The 16,285-nt window shown below is 40.0% G+C and overlaps 1 protein-coding gene across 1 annotated transcript; it reads right to left on the bottom strand.

Moving 5' to 3' along the window:
- Positions 1 to 371: 371 nt before the first annotated feature.
- Positions 372 to 16,060, bottom strand: LOC117298346. Its single transcript, XM_033781551.1, has 18 exons — positions 15,856 to 16,060; positions 14,244 to 14,540; positions 13,582 to 13,702; positions 12,885 to 13,048; positions 11,775 to 11,910; positions 10,312 to 10,451; positions 9,868 to 9,997; positions 8,902 to 9,094; positions 7,821 to 7,966; positions 7,128 to 7,337; positions 6,750 to 6,967; positions 6,172 to 6,403; positions 5,378 to 5,651; positions 4,429 to 4,691; positions 3,701 to 3,932; positions 2,588 to 2,697; positions 1,980 to 2,156; positions 372 to 1,537 (listed from the first exon to the last, which is right to left on the bottom strand). The coding sequence occupies exons 2-18, from the start codon at positions 14,411 to 14,413 to the stop codon at positions 746 to 748; spliced, it is 3,708 nt and encodes a 1,235-aa protein (XP_033637442.1). The 5' UTR covers positions 14,414 to 14,540; positions 15,856 to 16,060; the 3' UTR covers positions 372 to 745.
- Positions 16,061 to 16,285: the final 225 nt, after the last annotated feature.

Here is a 16,285-nt window from a genome sequence, read left to right as displayed (position 1 = left end):
ATCTTCACACTCATGGGAGCGGATACAGTCGAAACAATTTGACAATTGTTCATTTCAAAAGTTAAACCGTATACTGTTTAGGCTGGTGCCAGGCAGAATTAAAAAGGGACACAATTGTGTTGTTGCTCCTTTTCCCCAGCTTGATTGTTTCACTAAGCGTGACTTCTTTCCCTGTCGGGCGATACGCAACGTAGTGCGCCCTCTAAAGACAATCGCACTCGCAACTCAGCACCACAAAAGCGGTCAGGGAACTTTAGTTTTCAGGGCCCAATGTCATAGAGATGCTAACCACAAAAATTTGCTTACCAAACAACAGTTGAATACCAGTAAAAAGCAATATGCAACAAACTTGTTGGTAATCCTGTTTTTATCAAGGAAGAAATTCAATGCTAAGCAAATTTGGTGCGTAGCAGCTCTATGAAATTGGGCCCAGGTAAGAAGTATTAATAATATGACGTCAAAATACGTTGATGCGAAAGTAGGAAAAACAAAATGGCTGCCCGTGCTTAATGACACAGCCCTGTAAATGGAACCGCATTTCCATTGAAACCACGCCTCGTGCAGACAAACAATGTTATTTCTGAAACAAATTTCCGCAAAGGCGCCTCTTTCCTACATTTCTTCGTGCAGTACCAAAAATAAATATCTTCAAAACAAGTATTTGTTCCAACTTTGACCGTTCAAATAAAGGCAATAGTCACACAAGCGCATTTAAAAGTTGTTCAATTCTACTTTGTCTTATTGTTTAGATAATTGCACAAACAGACGAAGATTTCTTTGGCTTTTCAGGAGCAGATTTGGGTCTCTCTGCTTGAACTACCTTAGCATGCTGAGTGCCATTGGCCAATCCTGGCCGCTCAGGTTTATCTATAGACTTTAGTATTTCTTCATGGTGAATTTTATCCGGGAAAGGTGTCAATGGGTTACCTTCCGTCTGTTCCATGGTCTGACTTGGCTTCTTAGTTACAGGTTGTTCCTCGGGTAGTTCCTCATGACAACCCCGTTCTGGTTGCTGAATGACGGACGAAGATTTTTTGAACTTTACAAGAGCCAGTTTGGGTCTCTCAGGTTCAACTACCTCATGCTGAGGGTCACTTGCTAATCTCGGCCGCTCAGGTTGATCTGCTTCTTCCAGGTGATTTTCATCCGGGAGAGATGTCAACGATTTGTCTTCCGTCCGTTCCATGGTCTGACAGGGCTTCTTAGTTGCAGGTTGTTCTGCTTGTGTTTCCTCTTTTTCGCCCTCCTCTGCTGATAATTTTCGCTGAATGAGGAGTTCCTCAACTGTTGCGTGTTCTTTTAGCTTCTCCAGCAATTCATCAAATTTGTTATCGGTGAATTCCTTCTGGGTTGACTCTTTGGTGAAGTCGATGTAGAGAAGCTGCGCAAAGGGCATGCTCATTGGACCTTCTGGAGGCCATGTCATCTGCTCCATGAGGATCGGGATAACGGGTTTCCTGAGAGCATCGGAAAGGCTGACCTCTCGACGACAGTTTGCAGAGAGGGCGTACTTTGGGGTCACACTAGAAATCACAACCTGTTGAGGAAAATAGTAAATATTTCATAAAAACTTCATATATTTTACACAACTGTTATGAGGCATTACCTTCCTACTCAAGTAGGAATGTAATGTTTGTTTTTAATAAGTAGGGTGTCATGGCTGAGTTGTAAAGAGGATTAAATTCCAGACATGGTGGTTAGGTCAGCGGAGTGTGGGTTCGAATAGCGGTCATGATTTGAGCAAATGGTTTTAACTATTGCATCTCTCCACCCGGGGTATAAATGGGTACCTGCGAGGGTAGAGGTCGATATTGTGTATTAACAAGCCTGTTAAATAGCCACGGTTGGCAAGGTTGTGTACTCCCAAGGGAGCTGAGAAAGATCAACGAAATGGATATTGACCCAATGGCCAGGGCACTAATGTAAAGCGAATTGAGACGGTAGTTGTGAAATGTGCTATTATAAGAACTTGTTGATACCTTGGCATTCCTGATTCCTTTATCGATCTTCGAGTAGAGAGGATCTCCTCCACCCATCTGGAGGATATCAAGCCAGCAGCTGAATCCCAGTGATGTCAATCGAGAGTAAAGTCTCTTGATCTCAGTTTGTTTGTCCCATTGGTAGGAGATAAATACCTGCGGGATCAACTTATCCACCTGTCAAGGGGAAAGGAATCAGAGGAAAAAGTTGTGAGGCTTTAATTTGTCTAGCTTTGTACAAACGTTGTTTTAAAAAGACACATTACATGATTGGCAAGATAAAAACTCGCCTTAGACCGCAGATTTTCATGAAGCTTCATGGTCTAATGATGATAATAGTAGAAAACATCCCTTGAAATATATATATATATTTTTTTTACCGATGTCATGCAGAATGTGTATCGGTTTTCACTATTTTCTCGTGACCCAAGTGGCCGATCGATCTCAAATTTCTACAGGTTTGTCAGTTTATGTATATAGTGGATTACATAAAGTACTTACACTGCCAATAAATTTGTTAGCAACAAAAATTGTAACGTTCCTTTAAGTTTTACACAATAAGTAGTGATGACCGTTAATCTACTGTGATTTATAAAGTTTAGTTTTACCTGATCCTGTGATGTTGGGTTATGAGTGGATGAGTTGGTTGATGGTTGAGTATCTGCTTTCTTGACAACTTGAGGAAGATCATCAATCTGGGGCACCCAGTTGCGATACTCTGTTATTAAGGAAAGAAAAGAAGGAACAGCAATAAGAACAGGTATGTCCACTTTCAACGACTGGCTCCGTACCTTGTTAAGGGAATAAAAGGGTAGTTAAGAGTTCTTACACGGCCGTTTAAAGCCGGCAGGGTCAAATTGCCGTGTGATAAAGGCCCGAGCCGATGACGGCAACGACCCTTCATGATATAAGAACGAGTCACTACTCTTTGATTCCCATTCATAAATGCCCTTTCGTTAAAAAAACGTTACAAAAATACAATTACAGACACTTCGACAGTTGAAAATTTGAGGTTTTAAATATTTTTTTCAAAAACTTTGTAAAGAGTCTATTGCCGTGTTGTGAGTACGCGCGCGCGCCTAGAATTGGACTACGCGCGCGCTTAGAAGTAGATTACGCACTGTTTCTAATAGCTATGAATTGAGTTCCGCGTGATAATCTTGCGCGCCTGACACGCGGAAACCAGCCGGTTATAAACACTGGTCATTATCAACCGTTTAAACACCCCCACGTGACGCGCTCTCCCCTAATAGGATTAGAGAAACTGTCTTGGGTATTTATGAATACAGCTTTATGACTTCATGGTTGGTTTGTTTGCCAACTGTTTAACATTAACATGGCGGGCCACGGCCTAGCGGTATACAGAGCCAGATTCAAACTCTGTGTTTCTGATCAGCAGAGTATGGGTGAACCAGTCCCAGTCTTAACACCTATGTCCCTAAGCAAGACACTTAACCATTGCTACGTCGTTCGGATGGGACGTAATGCCTTGGGCCCGTGCGGTGTGTAATGCAGTGTAATGCAGTGTACTCTATCGAAAAGAGAAGGGGTTCGCCCCGGTAGGTCTCGTGATTCAAACGCGGTCCCACATACCTTGCAGGATAAAGATGAATGTTGAGGCTCCTTGAGCGTCACTGAGTGACGGTTGTTCGCACTATAAGAAGCCACTATTTTATTTTATGTTTACTTTGTGAACTATGAAGAAGTTAATGAAGTCTTACCGTCAGAAATCATGTCTTCATCCGGAGCAGCATGGTAACTAATCTGTCCAAGTAACTCAGCAAACTTTGCGTCTCCCCAAAACTTGTCTCCTCTGATGTATTCCTTGTCGTTATAAAGCTGGATGTAGAGAAGCTGAGCAAACAACATACTCATAGAGCCAGCTGGTGGCCAAGCTGTCTTCTCAATGAGTACAGGAATGATTGGCTTGTTCAACAGGTTGGCAAGATTCACCTGTTGTAGAGGAAAGGGCTTCAATGTTGGCATGGATTGAATGGTATATGGGATTTCAAGTTTGTGAGGAATACTTCAACATAGGCCTACAATGTAGTAATGGTTAGGACATTTGTAAAGCGCCTAATGCAAAAAGCCTCACAGCACATTCGAAGAACAATAAAATATACAATAAGTAAAATATACGATTACATATAAGCAGCTTAAAACATTGTAAAGAACTAGCATGGCGAATATGCACAGATAGACTAATCCAAAGAAAAGGTGCGGCGTACTGTGGTCAGTATGGTATTGTATAGTGAAATTTATGACTGTCGACAGTATAGCCCTTTATCACGGTAAGACCATCTCTGATTTTACTCCATTCCTACTAGTTGTAACCAAACTGAGGCTGGATGAAATAATAGTCTGGTGCCATGTGTGCACAATGAATGTTAGCATTCATGAAACAGGGAACATCACCAAGATGGTGACATATAGAATCATGTGCGCTCACCTCTTTATTACAGTTTTCTGATTTGGAGTATTTCTCGGTGCACATACAGAGGACTACCTTTGCAGCTCTCATGCCGTCGTTGATCTTAGCAAAGAGGCTATCACCACCTCCCATCTGACCGATATCCAGCCAGCAACCAAAGCCAGCTTTCTCAAGATGTTCCTTGATGACTTTCACCTCTGCTTGGTGATCCCATTGGTAGCTGATGAAGACCCGAGGGGGTTTCTCTGACATTTCGGGGGCAGCCTTGGGTACCAGAGCATCTGTCACGCACGGAAAATTAACATATACATGTATTATTGTTTTGTTGTGTCAAGCGTTTTTATATCATGATTAAGTCTCGGTAATTTTAATGAACATTAATCAATCACTTCATTAGTACAACGGATCAAAACAGAATACAGATATAATGCATGTTTTCTGGGGTAAACAGCTTGTCGTGTGTCTCTTGTTATTTATTTGGAAAGGTATCCATTTAAAGACACTGTACACATTTTGGTAAGACCAGTATTCTCACTTGGTGTATCCCATAATTATATGAATAACATAACAAATCTGTTAAATTTGGACTCAGTTGGTCATCGAAGTTGCAAGAGAACAATGACAGAAAAAACACCCATGTTGCACAACTTGATGTGCTTTTTAGATGCCGAAAAGTATCAAAAGACTTTGAGTAAGAATGACCTCTTTCCCCCAAAAAACGTTACTTCAGAGGGAGCCGTTTCCCACAAGGTTGTATACTATCAACAACTCTCCATTGCTCGTTTCTAAGTAAGTTTTTATGCTATTACTAGGACTCATTTTGAGTAGAAGTTTCTAGTGCCTTTAAGATTCTTACCGTTGTAAAAATGTTGATGTATGGAAGAACACGTTCGCTGTGAGAATATCAAAGAGTAACCAGTATTAAACGGAGATACCAAACTACGTCATCACCGTGACGTCATCATACCTGCAGCTTGCAATGATTCCTCCACTATGGCGGACGCATCTTCTCTACCCATATCCTGTAATGCAGTCAGTATAGCATACGTAGCTTCACTACTCTTATGTACAGTGTACCATTCCGCCAGTAGGGACATCGTAGGGTCTGGAGACAGTGCCCAGTTACGGACATCTTCTCCAGTGAAGCCGAGACGTATAGCCAGGTACCTCCAATCGTGTTCATGCTCGGGGTTGAGAAGCTTGGAGACGTCTCGGGACCACTTCGGTGCATTGGTAATTGTCTGAATTCAAAAGATGTGATACTAAACCTTACTTCAATACTGCAATGTGTTGACAAATTGTTGATGTTGTTTCATTATTTTCAAAGGAGCATTAAAGAATTGGTTAGGAAAAAAATCGTGAAGATCACAGATTTATATTTAACTTACACGATCTAATGATAATGACAGTAGAAAACAACTCTTGAAATGTTTATTTGTTTAGAAATAAAGAAAACTAATTTCATCACTCAGTTAAAGCGTTTGGTTTTTTTTGGGGTTTTTTTCATCGATGTTCTGCAAAATGTGTAATCGGTTTTTAACATTGTTTTGTTCTCCCGACCCAAATGACTGATCGATCTCAAACTTCTACAGGTTTGTCAGTTTTTGTATGGTGGGTTACATAAAGTGCTCACACTGCCAGCAACTATTTTGAGCAAAAACCTATCTTATGTTCCTTTAAAATTCAACTTGATATTGATTGTCTTGACTTTTACAAGTAGCCATGATTGATTAACTTATGAAAGACTTTGACAATACTTACTTTCTGATCGATTTCTTCGACTTTTAACACCGTGTCGTCAACCACTTCTTTAAGCTCGTCTAGCCTTTCGCCTTGTTCCACAACCTCGTTCTTTACATTGTCGATCTCCTGGCCTTGCTCTGTAACAGTCTTATCAAGTCGATCCACATTCTCCTCTGTCACGGTGACTCGAGTATCCAAGGTCTTGACGTCATCTTTGACCTCATCTACGTCATCAGCAAGAGTTTCCAAGCTGTAAACGATATTGTGGAAGATGATGTATTTGTATTGCTTCTTCTTGAAAAATGGAGTATTTTACTATAAACGTTTACCATGGGCTATGTTTACGGGATTAAACAATCTGTTATATTTACTGAGTTTTTTTTTCTCGAATCCACGGCTTCGGCTTTGGATTCGGCTTCAGGCTCCGTTCTCTCGTACGAAGCCCTGAGCACCTACGCAAAGCACTCGCAATTGTTAAATCAACCGTGGAGCCAAGCTAGCCTGAGCCGACTTTGAGCCAAAGCCGTGGTTTCGAAAAGGGCCTGGAGGAAATTTGATATAATAAGGCCTCGTTAGTAAAAATGAATGAATCTTACCTCCGGCCTTCCATAAAGTCTATCAAACTCTGTACAAGATCAGGCACACCCATCTGTTGGCTTGTCTTAAACTTTTCAATATCTGCTCTGTACTTCTTCAAGATGTCTACGTATTTTCGACCAACTCTCTTCATTTCCAATAAGATGGTACTAATCCATATGTCGTCAATTGTCTTCAATATGTCTACGAATAATTTGAGGCAACGGTCGGCTTGTTTCTGTCCGAAAACAAAGAGTAACTTATTTTATCAATTTGAAGTATGGTTTGCTGTCAAACACAGTCGGTGTATCAAGAGCGTAGTGTCGCTTATATTAATGACAAGACACACCTAAATCTAAGAGTTCTACTGAAGCACCAATAATGCTAGCTCTACTTACCTCATCAATTTGACCAACACTTGCAACTACTTTAGCTACAGCGTGGATGGTGTGTGGTGTCTGTTTGGACACTCGTAGCAACTTGTCGATCTTGTCGACAAAGAGTTTTGGGAATTTGATCGACACACCTCCCAGGACCGTGAGAACCTGATGAGAAAGTTGGCCATTTGTTGCGTCATCCATCATCAGGTCGACATAAGGCACTAATAACTAGGACAAAAAGACAAACTAACGGGAGTTAGGTCTGAACTGTATCAGTGCAACGGTGCAATTTTTGTTAAATAGATGTCGAATTGCCTCTAGCTACCGGACAATTTAGATGTCGAATTGCCTCTAGCTACCGGACAATTTAGATGTCGAATTGCCTCTAGCTACCGGACAATTTCGGCGGTCTAGTTGGTAGGACGTAGATGTCGAATTGCCTCTATATAGCTACCGGACAATTTCGGCGGTCTAGTTGGTAGGACACTGCTCTAGAACTACAAAGGTCGTGGGTTTTGAATCCCAGCCGAGATATACCTGTGATGTAGTTGACTGAAATCGGGAAAGTAAATAAAATCCAGTCGCTCCTGACTGTTTCAGATGTCGAACTTTCCATGTACTTAATTCAGAATTTGGTTCTGCATGACTCTGGAGCGCCTGTTTGGATCGGGTATTAGAAAGCATAGTGACTTTTAGAAATGATTACAATACCTTGGCGTTATCCTTTGCGATGTCGTCCCATAGCATATATATGTAGACTTTGTTGGTTTGACTCATGTCTTCCGTGTACTCAGCTAATCTGTCGAAACTACGCAGAATTGGTTCTGGACTTACGGCATATAGTGGCTTCAAAACCACTGTAGGACAACGTAACATAAACATAGTTAATTACATTCAAGAAACCATTAGCTTAAAAAAAAGTCATTTTACCTTTGTACATTGGTGTAGGCCTATGGCAATTGACAGTAAGTCAAATTACTATTATAAGATGTACTAAAAAACATACGCACAGTTGAAATACCTTGGCAGAACTTCAATTATTACTCAAAGAGGTTTGTCAGATGAGAAGACAAAAGCTACAAGAACATCACCTAAAAGTCTGAAATTTATTTTGGTGTTGATCTACCAAAATTGTCATCTGGTTTAATGTGCCAACCACGACACAATAATGTAGGAGTATCATTGACAATCATTCTTACCATAATCTGAAAGCAGTTCGTAGTTTTCCTAAATGGTGAATGTAACAAGTTTTGAAGTCAAGATAAGACTAAGGACTGTGCAAGTTGGAAAATAAGTAAGTAGTTTGCGGTGAAACTTTAAGTCAAAATCTCCTTTGAGAGTACCTGTTGCTATATATGAGAAGACGGTGAGAGCACACTTACCATAACTCTTCTCAGAGCCACCACTACTCAGAAAATAGAGATTTAGGATGGTGTCACCGCAAACTTAACTAAAGCCCAGTTCTTATTTCGAATGCGAATGCAATACGACTTTGACAACACATTGCTGTCTTGGCAGCGAATGTGTCCCACTAATTTGGCACAAGTCAACCGATGCAAACGTTCTTTGCGAATTATGTGAATTAACAAATTTTATCGTGCAAGCTCCCTCTTCACATCCGTGACTCATCCTCGATCAGCTCATTCAAGACTCTGTTAAAACACATTTTTCAGACAATGTTAATGCGCTTTGGAACGCCTGTGGAAAGCGCTATAAAAATGTTATTTATTTGCATTCGTAGGAAGTATGAACCGAGCTTGAATTAGTCTGAAGTCAGATCAAGACAACATACGGCCAATGTTGATACTCTTCCCGGTCAAGAATACTTCTATAACATCATCTGCAAAGGGTGCGAGTAGTTCTGTTTGTTGATAGAAGCTTGCAACGCAACTGGATGCCATAGTGATCAATGTCTCGTTGTCTCCTCTTAGAATCGTCATCACACCTGGGACGAAGTCTTTGATGAATCTTGCCGTGCCACAGCGCTGTGGAGTAACAATAAGTTGAGTTTACGTACTATTAATACTACATAGTTCTTGTAAAGCGCTGAAGTAGGCCTACTTCAAGTTCACACTCCGTCAAGGAATGTCCGATCAAATTCCATGCTTCTCCTCATTGAACCTAAGTCTCGGGGGTAACAGGTCTTTTTCTTCCGCTGGTGGAACTCTCTACCATTTAATCTAACGGGAGTCTTTGTACCACAAAATTCAAGTTTCGTCTCAAAACTGATCTTGTGCCACAGGTTGTCACAGACTAATTGTGTCGTGTCTTTTTCTTTCGTTTTGTTTTGTTTTACTGCGCTTTGAACACCCAGCTGGGTGAATATAGAAGGGCTGCTAGCCGCTATGAGGGACAGAGTTCAGTGGAGAGATATCATGTAACAAGACATTGCCTCTAGCCTGAACATCTGACGCCACACTTCGAGGCTCTTGAATTACGCGGGAGATCTGCATGGGGAGACCTACATTAATCCCCATCCACCACCTTTAACCTACATTCATTTCGCATGGAGATTCGCAACCAAATCATACGTACATGTACATGTATAAATATTAAAATAAATGCACAAGACGTGCGCAGACGACCGAAAGAGCAGCTGCCGAACATCACCTTCGACCAATTAAAACACGGATATAGAAAGCTTTACGTCAATGCACGTTTATCCAATCAAATCTTTGTATCAAATGAAATCACTGGTTCTGGAAAGCCAATACCTGTCTTTTGGGGACCAGTCTTATTGCCTAAGTAACTGACTCACCTTAATAACGAATGCAGAGCAGATAGTCTGTGCTATGAGCCCCCATCCCGTGAATGGTTGACCGTCCAAATCCTGTGTCAGCACAAACTGGAATATTTCACTCAACTCTTTCGCATATTTTGATGGTGCTCTGAATATCAAAACGATTCACAAGTTCACATAGAATGGAGCAATAACACAAACCACTGATATAGCCCATATACAAAATAATCAGCAGAAAGAAGTTTAAGCTTTATGAAACAAAGGCGCCATTTTGCCGTATTTTATGTCTGGGGAGCAAACACGCAATGTGCAGTCACAAAATGATTACTTGAATTGAATTTGAGCAAGATTGAATATGCCATTATTAGAGTGCTCACAGGTTGGTGATGTGTCATCAAATTTTAGAAGAAAAAAACATATAGGGCATTGCCATTTTCCACACTCCATAGTTTATCTACTTACCCAGCGCCGGATAGTGACGACTGTAATGTGCTAACAATGGCTTTAGCTTTGTCATCAGTTGAAGACTCCAAGTCCAAATCTTCTGATTTTATCCATGCACATATGACACGTAAAATCTCAGCAAGGATCTTTTCTGTCCCCTATTTAGGACAAAATACATCATGGTCGCCACATTTCAGTATCGATTAAAGGCAATACCATTGGTAATTACTCACAATAATTGTTAGCATACAAACTTACTTACTTATACTTGTAACAAGCAATGGAGAGCTGTTGATAGTATACAACTCTGTGAGAAGCGGCTCCTGACGTAATGTAGTTTATTTTTTGAGAGAGGTAATTTCTCACTTAATTATTCAGAGATTTCAGGCCTAAAGCCTTGTTTTAGGCATCTGAAAACAATAGATAGGCCTAAGTATTTTTTATCTACTTTAAATATTCTCTTGCAACTTCGATTACCAATGGAGTCAAAATTATATGCATATGTTCGAACAAACCGAGTGAGAATACTGTCGTTGACAATTACCAAAGTCCTCCTTAACTTTAAAGATATTACATGTACAAAATTATTTTGATGTTTAGGGTATACGATTCCAATTAATTACACTTAACTATTAATTACTAATTAGGCCTCATTTGGTGGCGCTGGTCAGCTTTGTCTTCATTCACATATTTTAGTTCTCACAATTATAATTACTTAACTACTATTTAAATTTAATTATTAAGAGATATTACTTTATATCCTAAAAAAATAGAATGGTGTCCTCAAGCTGAAAGGTTGCTGTCTAGGAGTAGTGGACTATCAATTAAGTTTCAAATCAACCTTTAAATAACCATACGCTATGAACCTTAGTAAATAAAATAGGTGCGTTCGATTAGCTTCCCTGGGTCTACCCCGCGGTGCTCACTCGGGTGAGCCCCTGACATTACAAGAGCTAAACGAACGATCACTCACCGCTCTCGTAGCGACGTCATGGACCTGGGGCCAACCCCCAAGTGACCCACTCCACAAGCAGGGCACAGGGGGCTGACCCGGGTGAGCCCATGGAATGACGTACAAGCTATTCGAACGCACCGGGGGCAGACCGGGCGGGTCGACCCAAGCTAAACGAACGCACCCAAAATGTACTACGACTAGGCCTACAAGTTAGAGATATACAACCTGTCTGTATCAAAAGCCGGAGAAGAGTGAGTGTGATTTATTTTCTCCCATTTGTTTTTACTGTGCCTAAGTACACTATGGAGAAGGATTAGGGCCTGTTCTACAGGCGTACACAAAAGAACTTTACTACAGGCCTTTATACTACACTTGGGGTTTTGGAGTTCATTGTTCACCATTTGCAGCTGACATTCCCAGCTAGAATGGTCACACAGAAGTGGAATTGCCCGAGTGCACACACTAAAAGGCTAACACATGCTTGGCAGCTGTTAATGGAATTCACTACAGATATTTAGCTACTAACCTCCCAGGCAATGGGATGAGATGAATTTGAGGCAAAAGCCGATGCTTTAACAAGTTGTAAATCGTCTGGTGCCTTGAAGAAGACTGCAAGGAGCTCCACAATGAACTTGCTCACTTTCTTCAAAATCTTGTCTCGGCTGAAAACAAAGTTAAATGTTATTTAATAAGGGAATAAAAGGGTAGCGACGAGTTCTTACACGGCCGTTTAAAGCCGGCAGGGACGAATTGCCGTGTAATAAAGGCCCGAGCCGAAGGCTCCCTCTGAAGTAATGTAGTTTTCGAGAAAGAAGTAGTTTTTCACGAATTGATTCAAGCATGAAAGACACAACTTCGTGTGACAAGGGTGTTTTTTCTTTCATTACGATTGAGCTTTACTTTCCACAGGTTTGTTATTTTAATGCATATGTTGAGATACACCAACTGTGAAGGCTAGTCCTTGACAGTTACCGATAGTGTACAATGTCTTTAAATGGTTGTATACGTTTGGTAATGACTCTGAAAATTCGTGTCAATAAATAAAACTTACGTGGAAAGAAATACAACAGCTTTGGATAATTCATTTTGAGAAACATCTCACTTCGAAGTAGGCCTACTGCGATTATGGTTAAAATGTATCACTTCTTATTCCCAAAATTTTATTACCAGACGTGTATCAGATTGTGTATTCCTATTAGGGACTATTCATTCATTCAAACTTGTATTTATTTCCATACTTCATGAAAACAGAGTACAAACAATGTTTCTTTTTTTAGGAATAACCAATAAACAAAGCTATTATTAATGAGGCTGAGGCATCATCTGGAAGCCGATGCTTATGTATAGGGATGCCTGGGGACAGACAATAAAACGGGGACTATTCTTCCCAAATGGCCGAACATTCCGGATTTCCCCGATATCAAAAACGCGAACACCTTTTGAAATGAAAGGTTCATGGGTTAGTTTTATTTTATATACATCTACATTTATTATAATGATTGAAACATTCGAAAGATTCCCGAAACCAAACATATTATGTAGACCATTTTTAAAGTTAGTGTCACACATATGCCAATATTTTTTTGGTTTTTATTTGATGTTTATTAAGAACAAAGAAATAAAAGAACTAACTTACTCAAATGCTTCCATCATTTTTTTGATACATGACATCATTGCCTTGCCGATTTCAGTTCTACTTGGTTTGATGTCCTTGCCCCACCAATCATCCTTTTCAGTTCTGATGAGTTTCACCGGAGCTTCCAATGTTTTGATCAGCTTCTCCGCCAATGAGATGCGTTCCTGAAAAGACAATTAAAGGAAAACAATTTCGCTGCAACTCTGTAATTTATTAAAGGCACTGGACACCTTTGGTAAATTAAACAGAACAGTACTCTCACTGGTGTATCCCAACATATGCATAAAATAACGAACCTGCGAAAATTTGTGCTCAATTGGTCATCGAAAATGCAAGAGAATAATACAAGAAAAAACACCCTTGTTCCACAAATTTGATTGCTTTAAGATGCCTAACTAAAAGCCTATAAGCTGAAGCCTCTTTTATTTGAGTTGAATTACTTCTTTCTCAAAAACTACGTGACTTCAGAATGGAGCCATTTCTCCATTGCTCGTTATGACGTAACTTTGTATGCTAACAATTGTTATCAGTAATTACCAATAGTGCCCCCCAGTCCCCTGAAACATTTATGAGCAAGAGCATGGGCTGCAACATGTTAAAATCTTGTTTTTCAATTGAAATAACTATTGAAGGGTCAAGGGTTGCTTTGACTGCTTTGGTTTGTGTCACCCCTGTCCTGTTCGACCAGCAGACATACCTTCCAGTTTATAATCTTTTTGTCTGCAAACATCGCAGCGGCGAGCTCATAATACTTGGTTGTTCTTTTCTCAAAGCAAGCTTGACATACATCCACCATTTGGTTCTCATATTTATTTTTCCTGAAAAAGAGTTGAAAAATCAGAATTGCGAGTTTACTCCCTAATCCATTGTGGTCAAGTTCCGATCCATTTTTCTTCCCCAACCGGGGTAAACATTATTAGAAACAAAAATGACTTTACAACAGAAAGAAAGGCACAATGGCTTTTAATCTACAACGCCATGTGTCTTTCAGCTATGATGGATGTAAACTTAACATAAAATTGGTTCGATGCCCTCCCGAGTATGCCTACCTGTGGTATTTTTCACAGAGCTTTGATAAGTACCGAGTACACAGTGCTAACACACATCGGTGTATATGGGTAAAACAAAAATTATTGTTCATTATCCCCGATGCAAATTTAACATCTACATAACATAAAATAGTTATAGAAAACTATTAAGAGCGAACAAAAAAATGTATAAACCAGCCTCACCATTAACTCTATATTTACAGGACCGTTAGATACTTTTGGTTGGTTGGACATAAGCAGTTTGAATTATCAAATATTATTTTCTAACTTGAAAAAGTCATTAAACTGTTCTTGTTGTAAACTTTCTTACTTTGTTTTGACTTCATTCAGCATAGCACCTTTAAGTGCATCACCGAACTCATCACTCCTCTTCAGATCGTCTTCATCATTTCTTATCCCCTTAAGAACCAGTGGTATGTAAGTCTCAACAGCCGTTGGATCTGCCTTTACCAGTTCTGCCAATTCCTTCTTGCTCGTCATGTTGCTAATACTTTGTGTTTTAACCAAAAGGGAGAACTCCGTTCCTTTATAAGTCTAGTCTTTATTATCAGTCACTAGTTGCTGGTTCCACGCTCCACAAACTTATCTCCACTATTTATTTTTGAGCCTGTAAACGGAAATACAAAATTTGCTCATACATGAACTCAAATACTCCTTACTGTAGCAGGCACCAAACATTTCCTTCTCTAAATTTAAACAAACAACATTAGTCACAAGCAAGATTTATGTAGTCTATATCTTTTTTAAGATAGTCATTTTATAAGGGGGAAAATGCGCGAATTGTTTATTTTTACGTTGTGTTGAGAAAATAATTGTGTTTCGGCACGAAATAACAGACTGACTCGCGTGACCTTTCCCCAACAGGTCATACACGTCAGACAAACAAGCGTGTTATATTTACACGCTATTCGGAAATTAAGGAAATACACTCGTGAAACAGAAACTGACTTTAAACTCATCTCTGATGGAAACCGAAGGTGATTCGTTCATTCATTCGATACAGAATATTTTCCTGTTTGCATTGTTCTTCATTATTTTACTTTAGGCCTGGTCTCTCGGACTGACTAATCTATATTCGTGAATTTAGCAAAACAGCAACAATATCCATGCTTACCAACAAAGTACAACAAATAAGAACAAATCAATCTGTAATCTTTGACACCCTGAATTTGGCAGAGCGTTTACGGTTAAAAGGTTAACTAAAAAGGGTCTGTTTTTACAAGTTTTTTAATGACTCCGACAAATGGTAATTAAATACAGCGGCTTTGGATAGTTAAATGCTTTCAGAAACATTTCACTTCGAAGACCTAGGCCTACGGTTGCGTAAACAAACATAATCACATAAAAACATAGTCCCCAAAAATTGCGTTACCGCGCCAACTAATAGCACGTGCATTCCTATAAGCATAACTCTTCTTCACTCCGGAGTTTCGGCGATATCTAAAAGACGACGACAAATTTGATTGTACACAAAGTTCTACATTTACAAAGGGTTACAGGCACTGGACACTAGGGTTGATACTCAAACTAATTGCTAGCATCATTACAGGTAGTGTAATGAGATAATTGTAAAGGTGGTGCACTTCAACAATAAATGATTTAGATAAGATTAGGTAATGTCCAGTGCCTTTAAACCAGGCCATGGCAATTACTCAAAATAGTTGTTAGCATAATTAACAATAGTGTACAGTGTGCTGAGATCATTGTATGTGGAGCACTTTCAACAACAAATTATTAGATTAGATTCGATAGTGTACAGTGCCTTTAAACCATTCCACACTACCTCTCTACTACCAGCCCCCCCCCCCCCTCCCAACAACACAAAACACTTAGCTTTGGCAACCAGGTCAAGCACAGAGTATAATAATAAAAAATATATCCCCACTTTGACGTGGAATGGACAATAAAAATGTCCGACTTACCACCATGTACATAGTTCAAAATTAATCTTGCTTCGCACCAGGAATCATGGGGAAGTGTTTTTATATAAAGAACCAAAGCTAAGTGCAACGACACGCCAGTCCAACGTACATGTATATAATATGACGGGGTATTAAACTGAAGGCTAACCTTGCAGGCTTTGAATGCACGCCACATGGCAATGACCGACTAGCCTCAATGGTACGTGCGCATTGTTAGAGTTTATTGACAACACAGTATTATTATGCATAAACGGAGGTTCTCACTGGCTCCATGGCAACGGGGACACACAAACACGATACAATTGCCGCCATATTATCACCTACGGCTTTCCACTGGTATGACGAAAAAAACTGATGCAACCGGCGGAGCTGTCTTTCTTGTGTTATACGGGAGCAGCGAGCCTTGAAACCAGGCTAAAAGCACTGGGCC

The sequence above is a fragment of the Asterias rubens genome, chromosome 13 (assembly GCF_902459465.1).
Source record: "Asterias rubens chromosome 13, eAstRub1.3, whole genome shotgun sequence".
NCBI lineage: Eukaryota > Metazoa > Echinodermata > Asteroidea > Forcipulatida > Asteriidae > Asterias > Asterias rubens.
The sequence above is the reverse complement of the archived record's forward strand: the minus strand, read 5'-3'. Positions and strand labels throughout refer to the sequence as shown.